The sequence below is a fragment of the Sander lucioperca genome, chromosome 24 (genome assembly GCF_008315115.2).
Source record: "Sander lucioperca isolate FBNREF2018 chromosome 24, SLUC_FBN_1.2, whole genome shotgun sequence".
NCBI lineage: Eukaryota > Metazoa > Chordata > Actinopteri > Perciformes > Percidae > Sander > Sander lucioperca.
Window position 1 is genome coordinate 18,203,286 of NC_050196.1, and position 12,514 is coordinate 18,215,799.

The 12,514-nt window shown below is 41.4% G+C and overlaps 1 protein-coding gene and 1 long non-coding RNA gene across 2 annotated transcripts in view; one reads left to right on the top strand and one right to left on the bottom strand.

Moving 5' to 3' along the window:
• LOC118494425 (immunoglobulin superfamily member 10-like) overlaps nucleotides 1-984 on the bottom strand; it is a 6,390-nt gene extending 5,406 nt beyond the window's left edge. Inside the window, exon 1 of the mRNA XM_035998384.1 lies at nucleotides 294-984. Within this exon, the coding sequence (XP_035854277.1) occupies nucleotides 294-980 (687 nt within the window). The 5' untranslated portion in view covers nucleotides 981-984. The remainder of the gene's footprint in view (nucleotides 1-293) is intronic.
• LOC118494430 overlaps nucleotides 1-9,249 on the top strand; it is a 13,369-nt gene extending 4,120 nt beyond the window's left edge. Inside the window, exons 2-3 of the long non-coding RNA XR_004896559.1 lie at nucleotides 3,298-3,367; nucleotides 9,194-9,249. This is a non-coding gene — a long non-coding RNA (uncharacterized LOC118494430). The remainder of the gene's footprint in view (nucleotides 1-3,297; nucleotides 3,368-9,193) is intronic.
• The last annotated feature ends 3,265 nt before the right edge of the window (nucleotides 9,250-12,514 follow it).

The following is a 12,514-nucleotide window of genomic DNA, read 5'->3' on the forward strand; positions in this document are numbered from 1 at the left end:
TCTTCTCCCTCTGAGAAGAGCTCTACAGCAGGGGGGCCAAATTTGGGACACACATACAGATAATACTGTTGATATCTCTTAGAGGCTTTACAGTAGTACCGACCTGAGTGATTTAACCTTAGAGATGAAAACACCAGCGAGTAGTTTTGGTCTACTGAAGGAACAGTCTGGTTTAGTTGTCCTAGGTCAGAGGAGATCTCATTAGACCAACGTGGGGGCTGTTCATCAGTGGAGTCAGCGACAGTGCACGGCAACACAACGCTCTCTCCCACTGAGCCGTAGATCATCTCAACCTGTTGTCTCAACTCTACAGTGTTACTGCTAACACACTGCTGTTGGTTCATCACCAGACATCTGTAGTCTGTAAAGTCTGTTGCTGTGACGTTGGAAACACGAAGAGCTGATGTGTTTGTCACCACTTGGTATCTTCCTCTAACATTGTCCATCACTGATGTCGTATTGTCCCCAAAAACTCTGCTCCATGTTTCTTGCTCATATCTAGAGTCCTGTTTGAGGCACTGGGCATCCAGATTATCAGCTGCTCCCCAACATGGCAGGTCCACTGTTTCTCCAAGTCTCGCTGAGATATCTCCCCCATAACTCTCATATATTGAAGTACAAACAGTAATAGTGAAGTTGTTCTCATGCATCACGTTGCCCTCAGTCCAGCACTCCTCTCGGTACGGGCCGGAGTCTGAATGGGTCAGGTAGCGGATGGTGTAAGAAGAAGTTTTCACCGTGCTGTAAAGTCGTAGTTTCAAGTGTTCAGGTACTGAGGAGCTGTTGGACCAGAGGTCAGAGGTGTTCCACAGGACAAGCTTCTCCTCACCAACAGATCTGGAGATCAGGCAGGAGTTGGTGTTCTCGGGGAGGTAGAAGGAGTAATAGTCTCCTTCCTCTTGGATGATGATCTGTTCTTGTGCATGGATGTTGTTGATGAGAGCAAACAGCAGGAAGGAGAGCTCTGTGACTGCAGCCATTCTGCTCCGAGGTCGACAAACACTGACACCACTCAGCTCATATACACTCTACACCAACCCTCATCAGCAGCTGCTCTTTATCTGTTACAAACATGACTTCTTTATCTCATCATCAGAGGAGGGTGTGTGTGTGTGTGTGTGTGTGTGTGTGTGTGTGTGTGTGTGTGTGTGTGTGTATTGGGGGTGGAGGGTCCTACCAAGGAGGATTGTGGGAAGGCCTGCTTGTCCATTCACTCCAATAGAAGTAGTGTTATTAGTAGTATCATGTCATAGAACTACCTCTTTAGTTTAACCAAAGGTGTATTAACCTGCAGGTAACCATAGCAACAGCCCCGAAGCAAGGTTACGGTGAAACTAACCGAGGACTAACCTCCTGATTTTCATCATGGGGAGGCAAACAGCGGCACGTGGGCCAATGTGGGCCCTCTGGCGACAAACATTCGGCCCCCTGACAGAAGCTGAAGCCTCATGTTTTTGGTAGTATGAAAACTTTGCTGCTGACAGACTCTGATTATTATTCTAAGTGTCTATTATGGGATGGATCCCTACAGAGATAGACCTTTTAGTTAAAGAGTAAGATCCTTTTAGTTTAACGTGAAACAGCCCCGAAATCACCATCACCCAACCCACCAGACTCCATGTAAATAATCAGGACTTTTATCATCATAAAACACTTCATACAAAGTGGACAGAAACTAAATAAAACTATCAAAAGCCGTCTTGGTTCATCTTTCCACTGTTCCAACAATCACCACTCTGGTTTGGTTGAAATAAACCCTTAATTCACCCATTTACATGTGGAGATATGCTGGCTCTATACACGCTAAAAGTCCTGATTATTTACATGGAGTCTGGTGGAGATATGCTGGCTCTATACACGCTAAAAGTCCTGATTATTTACATGGAGTCTGGTGGAAATATGCTGGCAATATACACGCTAAAAATGCTGATTATTTACATGGAGTCTGGTGGGTTTGGTGATGGTGATTTCGGGGCTGTTTCATGTTAAACTAAAAGTATCTTACTCTTTAACTAAAAGGTCTATCTCTGTAGGGATCCATCCCATAATCCATCCCATAATGTTAAAAATAATCTGAGTCTGTCAGCAGTAACAACAGAACTTTTAGTGGACGCCAACTGACATTTTTAAATGATTGGCCTTGACTGGTGTGTGTGTGTGTGTGTGTGTGTTTATTTGTGTGTATTTGAATGTGTGTGGGTGTGTGTGTGTGTACTGTAGTGGATTAAAAGTGAATGTTTCCAGAAATATAAATAACAAAACAAAAACTGAGCAATTTACAGGTTTAATCGTGTTTTTTTGTCACTTTTCTTTAAGTATTTTCCCACTTTTGTAGCCTAAGTAAGAACGTGTACACTCTATCTTTGTGTTGTTAGTAGTAGGGGTGGCCGATATATATCGTCTACCATAATATTGTCATTGTTGTGTTAACGATGTGCAAATTGACATTATCGAGTATTTAAAGTGCTTCGGAGAAAACACGTCAAAACATGCATTACAAGTGTAGAGTGGTAGAAGGTTGTAACAAAGATGGCGGCGCGCGATTCTAACGTTCCAGGAGTAGAAAGAGTGAACACATACAAGTATTTGGGCATCGTTTTTAATGATAGGTTAACATGGTCAGATCATGTTGACTTATTGATGAACAAATTAAGTCCACGTGTATACTGTAGGAGGAAGTTGCAGTCCTTTAAGGTGAATACAGATGTGCTGAGAATGTTTTCATGTCAGTGATATGTAGTGTTTGGAGTTACTGTGTGGTGGGTTGGGGGGGGAATGCTGGGATAACCAAGAAGGCCAGGATTGATAGAATGACTAAAAGGGCTGGAAAAATGGTAGGAGAGTTAAATACAGTGGATCAAGTATATGACGACCGTCTGGCAAAAATGACACAGAAAATAACGAGGGACCAGGGTCACCCTCTTCATGGTAATCTGACTGGTAGGGTTATAGAACGTAGTGGTAGGCTAAGGTCTCCTGTGACATGAACTAAGCAGTATGCTCTTTCTTTTATATCATGTGTGTGTGTGTGTGTCTCTGTGTGTGTGTGTGTGTGTGTGTGTGTGTGTGTGTGTGTGTGTGTGTGTGTGTGTGTGTGTGTGTGTATCTTGTACTATGTATTCAGGTCATTTTATTATATTTTATTCAAATTATATTGATAGTGTTTATGAGAAGAGAGGACCAGGGCAAAGCACATTTCATTGCATTCTCTCTGTACTTTGTAGTTTTAAATGCTCATGACTATACACTTGAACTTGAACTTATTATGGTCTGTTTCTGCCTGTTGACTCATTAAAGGAGCGGTCTAGATTTCGGGGGACTGGCCTGGAGCCTGAGACTCTTCTGATTGAGGCTGCTGCATGTCATGGTGAGTGCTGATTGGCTGATACTCATCTAACATCATTTTTTATAAAAGTGAAGAAATATAAATATAACAAAACAAAAACAGAGCAATTTACGGGTTTAAGAGTGTTTCTTTTTGTCACTTTTATTGAAGTTAAAGTCGCTTTTCTTGTATGTGTGTGTGTGTGTGTTTTTTTTTCATCAAACATGACTTCTTTATCTCATCATTAGAGGAAACTTTGTAGCATCATTTCTTTATCCAGTAATCAATGTCCTTTACATGACTCTAAAAGCACAGAGGCTTACGTGACTTCATGCACACATTATTCAGAGAGAGAGGGGGGGGGGGGGGGGGTGTGTCTGTGTGTGCCTGGGTTTGTGTATTTGTGTGTGTGTGTGTGTGTGTGTGTGTGTGTGTGTGTGTGTGTACTGTAGTAGACTAAAAGTGAACGTTTCCAGAAATATAAATAACAAAACAAAAACTGAGCAATTTACAGGTTTAATTGTGTTTTTTTGGCACCTTTCTTTAAAGCCCATGTTGCAGTTTAACCACCACTGTTGATTAATGGGTACGTAAAGTACTCAACATATGTATATTTTTGTTAAAAATGTCTCCAAATAGTGTTAAAGGCCAGTTTTCGCCGTTTTAGTCGTTTAGTGGGTTTTTTAAGGCAATTCGGTGATGACGTCACGTTGGGGAGACGTGCCTCAGTCTAGTACTAGAACTATGGTGACTGTGTGTCAGCCTAGTACTAGAACTATGGTGACTAGTACTAGAACTATGGTGACTGTGTATCAGCCTAGTACTAGAACTATGGTGACTAGTACTAGAACTATGGTGACTGTATCAGCCTAGTACTAGAACTATGGTGACTAGTACTAGAACTATGGTGACTAGTACTAGAACTATGGTGACTGTGTATCAGCCTAGTACTAGAACTATGGTGACTAGTACTAGAACTATGGTGACTAGTACTAGAACTATGGTGACTGTGTATCAGCCTAGTATTAGAACTATGGTGACTGTGTATCAGCCTAGTACTAGAACTATGGTGACTGTGTATCAGCCTAGTACTAGAACTATGGTGAGACAGAGAGACAGACAGAGAGTGAGAGAGAGAGCCAGAGAGACAGAATTCCCTTATCACATGAGCATTTCCAAAACACAAACGCATGGGGCCACATTACCCCATTCCATAGACAGCCTCCTGGAGGAAATGCCAAGCAGAGAATCACTGCTTTGGGAAATTGATATCGAACACATAAAAACATGTCCAGCTTGGACCTCTCTGTCCTGCTCCAGGGCCGGCCCACTGAGAACGGTGAATGCCTATATAATATTCCACAAATCAAGTACTTGAATGACAAAGACTCTGACCAGCTGACAGCTGATGTTTTCTAACAGATTTCACAATTACAAGACCTGCATCACTAGATCTAAGGGGCTGGGTGAGTCTAGGAATACTCACAGGTTTAAGATCGATGAAGGCCTTCATGGCGTCAGACGCTGTAGTCCTCACGGTCTTTCAGGCCCATCCTGAAGACTGCAGTTGGCATCAGGCTTGGCAGAACCATCAGGGAAATGTAGTCTTTGGAGCCTGTAAAGAAAGAAAATGGTTATTCTGAAGTATTATCGTAGTTTATCAGATGAGTAGCTCACGGCTCAAAAAATGCACAAATCCAAATATTCAAATCTTAGGGTTATGCTTGTGTTATATGTTATAACTTGTGACAAAGACTGTGTCTGCACGTGGATCTTCCCCCTCCCCCGCTGGCCACATGAAGAAGCTTCTCTCTGAACCTCCTCCAGGTCAAACATTTAGTCTGATGCCTCTTTATGAAGGACCTCAAACTCCTGTGTAATCTGAGAGGTGAGATGTAGAATAATTAATTACATCATATATTATCAAAACAAAAATAATAAGATAAGTGAGAGAGAGAGAATGTGTGTGTGTGTGTGTGAGAGAGAGAATGAGATTGAGAGCCCCCAGCACACTTTTTAATAAGAAAATTACATTTAAAGTATTGTTGTGCACAATGGTAGACAGAGGAGTAGTGGTAAAATAAGAGGTAGATAAACTATAGATTCTGTGGCCACGGTAAGGTTAAAAAAAACCTCATGCCAATTGTTGGCCTTCTATAGTGGAGGAATTTCTGTCACTATCAAAATGGTGTTTCGCGGACCTACAATGGGGACCACAGGTGATGGGTAATCAAAATGTGATTCTGTTTAGGGAGGCATGATCTTCAGTGGCACACACAGTGTTAGAGTATTTTACATAATGCTCTTACATGTCAAGATGTACATCTATAAAAAATGGAGTATTGTGTAGCCTACAATTTCATTGAGGATGCATGAGGATAGGGTAGCTCATTTCTTAATGTTGACATATTCAACAATATTAATAATAGGCCTGTGGTAATCTGACTGGTAGGGTTAAAGAACGTAGTGGTAGGCTAAGACCTCCTGTGACACGAACTAAGCGGTATGCTCTATGCTCTAAAAAGTCTGTCTCTGTAGGGATCCATCCCATAATGTTGTCAGACACTTAGAATAATAATCTGAGTCTGTCAGCAGCAACAACAGAACTTTTAGTGGATGCTGACTGATAGAAACTCGCTATTTTTTAATTAGTTGGTCTTGACTGGTGTGTGTGTGTGTGTGTGTGTGTGTGTGTGTGTGTGTGTGTGTCTGTATGTATGTATGTTTGTGTGTGTGTGTGTATGTGTATGTGTCTGTGTATTTGTGTGTGTCTGTGTGTGTGTGCATGTGTGTGTGTGTGTGTGTGTGTGTGTGTGTATGTGTATCTGTGTGTGTGTGCGTGTGTGTGTATGTGTATCTGTGTGTGTGTGTGTGTGCATGTGTGTGTGTGTGTGTGTGTGTGTGTGTGTGTGTGATGAAATGAAGGAGAATCAGTTACATGAAAGTTCTAGAACATTGATAATATCACCATAGCAACTAAACTAACTTTACCAAACATGACTTCTTTATCTCATCATCAGAGGAAACTTTGCAGCATCAGCTCTCTATCCAGTAATCAATGTCCTTTACATGACTCTAAAACCACAGAGACTTACGTGACTTCATGCACACATTATTCAGAGAGGGGGGGGGGGGTGTCTGTGTTTGTGTATTTGTGTGTGTGTGTATCTTGTACTACGTATTCAGGTCATTTTATTATATTTAATTAAAATTATATTGATAGTTTTTTGAGAAGAGAGGACCAGGGCAAAGCACATTTCATTGCATTCTCTCTGTACTTTGTAGTTTTACAGTTTTTGTGTGTGTCTGTGTGTGTGTGTGTGTGTGTGTGTGTGTGTGTGTGTACTGTAGTGGAGTAGAAGTGAATGTTTCCAGAAATATAAATAACAAAACAACAACTGAGCAATTTACAGGTTTAATCGTGTTTTTTTTGTCACTTTTCTTTAAGTATTTTCCCACTTTTGTAGCCTAAGTAAGAACGTGTACACTCTCTTTGTGTTGTTAGTAGTAAAGGTGGCCGATATATATCGTCTACCATAATATCGTCATTGTTGTGTTAACGATGTGCAAATTGACATTATCGAGTATTTAAAGTGCTTCGGAGAAAACACGTCAAAACATGCATTACAAGGGTAGAGTGGTAGAAGGTTGCGACAAAGATGGCGACACGAGATTCTAACGTTCCAGGAGTAGAAAGAGTGAACACATACAAGTATTTGGGCATCGTTTTTAATGATAGGCTAACATGGTCAGATCATATTGACCTATTGATGAAAAAATTAAGTCCACGTGTATACTGTAGGAGGAAGTTGCAGTCCTTTAAGGTGAATACAGATGTGTTGAGAATGTTTTCATGTCAGTAATATGTAGTGTTTGGAGTTACTGTGTGGTGGGTTGGGGGGAGAATGCTGGGATAACCAAGAAGGCCAGGATTGATAGAATGACTAAAAGGGCTGGAAAAATGGTAGGAGAGTTAAATACAGTGGACTGGTAGGGTTATAGAACGTAGTGGTAGGCTAAGGTCTCCTGTAGTAATCTGACTGGTAGGGTTATAGAACGTAGTGTAGGCTAAGGTCTCCTCTGACACGAACTAAGCGGTATGCTTTCTCTTTTATACCATGTGTGTGTGTCGGTGTGTGTGTATGTATCTGTGTGTGTGTTTGTGTGTATATTTGTGTGTCTGTGTTTGTGCAAGTGGGTCTGTGTCTGTGTGTGTCTGTGTCTATGTGTGTGTTTCTGTTTGTGTGTGTATGTGTGTGTGTGTGTGTGTGTGTCTCTGTGTCTTTGTGTGTGTGTGTGTGTGTATCTTGTAATACGTATTCAGGTCATTTTCTTATATTTTATTCAAATTATATTGAAGGACGACCTTTGACCCTGGAACAAAAACACACAGATAAAAAGATCAGTAACTTAAAGGGTAACTCAATCAGGTTTCTGTGTCTAAGTGACTGATGGGAACAACAATCTTTGACATTAGTTCAGTATTAAACAAGAAAAACAGGCCCGAAAGCCCCATCACCTAACCCACCAGACTCCATGTAAATAATCAGGACTTTTATCATCATGAAACACACTTCATTCAAAGTGGACAGAAACTAAATAAAACTACCAAAAGCCGTCTTGGTTCATCTTTCCACTGTTCCAACAATCACCACTCTGGTTTGGTTGAAATAAACCCTTAATTCACCCATTTACAATTGGAGATATGCTGGCTCTATACACGCTAAAAGTCCTGATTATTTACATGGAGTCTGGTGTAGTTTGGTGATGGGGATTTCGGGGCTGTTTCATGTTAATCTAAAAGGATCTTACTCTTTAACTAAAAGGTCTATCTCTGTAGGGATCCATCCCATAATGTTGTCACACACTATAATAATATAATATAATAATAATCTGAGTCTGTCAGCGGCAAAAACAGAACTTTGTGGACGCTAACTGAAAATCGTTTTTAAAATTAACTTCTTTAAAATTGTGTGTGTGTTTTTATCAAACATGACTTCTTTATCTCGTCATTAGAGGAAACTTTGTTGCATAATTTCTCTATCCAGTAATCAATGTCCTTTACATGACTCTAAAACCACAGAGGCTTACGTGACTTCATGCACACATTATTCAGAGAGAGAGGGGGGTTGTGTGTGTGTGTTTGTGTCTGTATGTGTGTGTGTGCGTGTGTGTGTGTGTGTGTGTGTGTGTGTGTGTGTATGAGAGTGCACACTGTAGTAGTCTACATAGCCCCCGATGCTAACGTTAGCACAAGTTTGGCTCACCTGCTAACAACAACAAACTGCAGTGACTTCATGCACACATTATTCAGAGAGGAGGGAGGGGTGTGTGTGTGTGTGTGTGTGTGTGTGTGTGTGTGTGTGTGTGTCTGTGTGTATGAATTGGTGTGTGTGTGTGTGTGTGTGTGTGTGTGTGTGTATGAATTGGTGTGTTTTGGTGTGTGTGTATGTGTGTGTCTGTAAGTGTGTGTGTGTGTGTGTGTATGTGTGTGTCTGTGTGTGTGTGTCTGTGTGTATGTGTGTGTGTATTTATGTGTGTGTGAATTGGTGTGTGTGTGCGTGTATTGGTGTATATTGGTATGTGTGTATGTGTGTGTCTGTATTTGTGTGTGTTAGTGTGTGTCTCTGTATGTGTGTGTGTGTGTGTGTGTGTGTGTGTGTGTGTGTGTGTGTAGATTGTACTACGTATTCAGGTCATTTTTTTATATTTCATTCAAATTATATTGATAGTGTTTATGAGAAGAGAGGACCAGGGCAAAGCACATTTCATTACATTCTCTCTGTACTTTGTACTTTTAAATGCACATGACAATACACTTGAACTTGAACTTATTATGGTCTGTTTCTGCCTGTTGACTCATTAAAGGAGCGCTCTAGATTTCGGGGGACTGGCCCGGAGCTGGAGACTCTTCTGGTGATGGTGAGTGCTGATTGGCTGATACTTGTCTAACATCATTTTCTATAAAAGTGAAGGTTTCCAGAAATATAAATATAACAAAACAAAAACAGAGCAATGTACGGGTTTAAAGCCCATGTTGCAGGTTAACCACCATTGTTGATTAATGTGTACATATAGTACTCAAGGTATGTATATCATTGTTGAAAATGTCTTCAAATCGTCTTAAAGGCCAGTTTTTGTCGTTTTTGGTATTGGCGAGTTTTGTAAATGCAGTTTGGTGATGAGGTCACGTTGGGGAGGCGTGGAGGAGACTAGCCTCAGCTTAGTACTGGAACTATGGCGACTGACTGGGATGAGGAAGAGGTGGTAAGAACCAGTAATAACATGTACGATGGCCAGCAGCCGTATCATTTCAAACCTGTCAGACATGAGAGGGCAGATGAGGAATTACCGAGAACTGATGGCCGTCAAAGCCAATTAAATACATGGTTCTAGGAGAATGAGTGGGAGTTGCTGAAGTGTCCTGGTGAGTTGCTGTCATTTAGCAACGCAGCAACGAGCGCTGGAGCTAGTCTACCAACAGCAGTGCATATTTACTGTCAGTGAATAGCACCGAGTGAAAGTCAACATTTTCTTTATATCTAGTGACAGGGATCATGTTGTTAGTTCAGATACGTACCGGTAAACTTATCTAGATCTAGACATAGAAGGCATCATGCTAGCTATGGGCTAACTTGCCAGTCCCACCTGTGAAATACCCCCCCCCCCCAAGATAATTCCTAATTAAATCTTTCCCCTGACGTTGTAAACACGTCTGATTAGATATCCCACGTTTTGATGGTAGCCTACTAGCTCCATAACAACATGTTTGCCTAGAGTTTATTTCTAAGCGTTCACCTCTTCCTCCGGTGAAAATGTTGTTGCAAACGTAGCTGCCTCCGCTAGTCTGTGTCGCTGTGTTTGGCCGGTGCTGGTCCTATGGAAACTGTGGTGGAGAGCTTGTACACACACAGACACACACACACACACACACACACACACACACACACACATACTCATACACATACACACACACACGCACACACACACACACACACACACACACACACACACACACACACACACACACACAGAGACACAGAGACACAGACACATACACACACAGACATACACACACACACACACACACACATATACACAGACACAGACACACACACACACACCCACACACACACACACACACACACACACACACACACACCACATACATACACACACACAGACAGACACACACACACACACACACACATACATACACACACACACACAGACAGACACACACACACACACACACCACATACACACACAGACACACACACACATAGCCTACTCGTGGACATTGTGCCATCAAGTGCTGTAGTAGGGGGGGCCAGCCTTGATAATCCTGCATAGGGGCCCGGTGTTGGCTCGTTACGCCACTGCATATAAGAGATGAGATGACTGACAAAATCAGGAGTATCCTACGCACACCACAACAAAAAATGAGGTTGCTGAAATTACTATTCAAATGTAACTTTTTTTAATTAATATGTTGGCTAACTTTAGCTAATCTCCCTCTTCTCACCTTGGCCTACCTGCATGTGTCCCTCATGTCACGTCTTAAGAACAATTTTCTCTGTTGATTTGTGTTTGTCACTGTGTACTCGTGGTGGAAAATGAATGTAAACAAAGTTGCTTGTAGATCCCCTTCAAGGCCAGACTAATGTAAGAAGCCCCTCTAGTGGACAGAACATGTAACAACAGCCACATGCTTGTAGTGGCAAACACAGAGCATACTCCTGAGTAGTGTAGTACATATTATTGGAGAAGGCAGGGGTGTCATGGTCGTGGATGTCCTGAATGTGATTTGTCAAGCTTCTCCATTTGGCCTCCATCACAGCTGGGTTGCCATCTGGGGATGAGGCTGCAGTCCAGTAAAGGTGGTTGACGATGGCTGGCCTCCACAACTGTAGTTGGTCACACTGTCTGTCTTCTGACCTAGATATGTAAAAAAAAAAATATAAGAGTAATGAACAGTGCATCAGGATTGAATATAGAGTAAGTACTGTACACTACCGGTCAAACGTTTCTTGTTTTCAATGGAAACACACATGACATGACCCTGCATAGAAAAATAGCAAGCAGGACATGATGACATTGTCAAAGTAAGAAATAATCATTTTAATCAACATTATGTACTTCAAATGTTGCCTTCAGGTGACCTTAGGCATTCTAGCTGTCACTTTTTCTAGGTAATCTCATGGTCCCCAAGACCCTCAACACTGCCTCCACTGTGGTTGACACAGGGGGACCAGCAGACTATTGGCTATTTTGATGAAGGCAACATTTGAAGTACAAAGTCAGAATTTCGATTAAAGTCATTATTTCTTTCTCCGACAATATCATCATGTCCTGTTTGTAGCTATATTTGCTATATTTCTTATGCAGACTAATTTTATGTGTGTTTCCATTGCAAACAAGAAAATTCAATGTGATCCCAAACTTTTGACCAGTAGTGTATAACACTCAAATATGATGGCATCATAACCCCACAGACTAAAGCAAGCCTGGTACATTGTAAATTAACTGGCCAGAGAAATTTGAAAAAGAAGTAACGTCAGCACCAACCAAGCTAGCCATTATAAATCCACAAGATCTTAGACTGTTAGAGCAACTAATGGGGATTGGAGGATGCACTGATCACTTGCAATAAGCAATGTGGGCAGACAGGGCTATCAGATTTTAATAAGATATTCTGATATTCTAATCAGATATGGCCTGCACTGTAAACATAATCCTACCTGCTCTATTTTGATGAAAGTTCCTCCCTGCTGCACAATTCTACTGTCAGACTTCTCACAACAGGCCGGACAGATGGCCAACAGGGCCATGAGTTCGTCTTTGCACACAAGGAATTTATCAATGGCAATACATTTGTGTGTGTGTTTGTGTGTGTGTGTGTGTGTGTGTGTGTGTGTGTGTGTGTGTGTGTGTGTGTGTGTGTGTGTGTGTGTGTGTGTGTGTGTGTGTGTGTGTGTGTGTGTGTGTGTATCTTGTACTACATATTCAGGTAATTTTATTATATTTTATTTAAATTATATTGATAGTTTTTATGAGAAGAGAGGACCAGGGCAAAGCACATTTCATTGCATTCTCTATGTACTTTGTACTTTTAAATGCACATGACAATACACTTGAACTTGAACTTATTATGGTCTGTTTCTGCCTGTTTACTCATTAAAGGAGCCT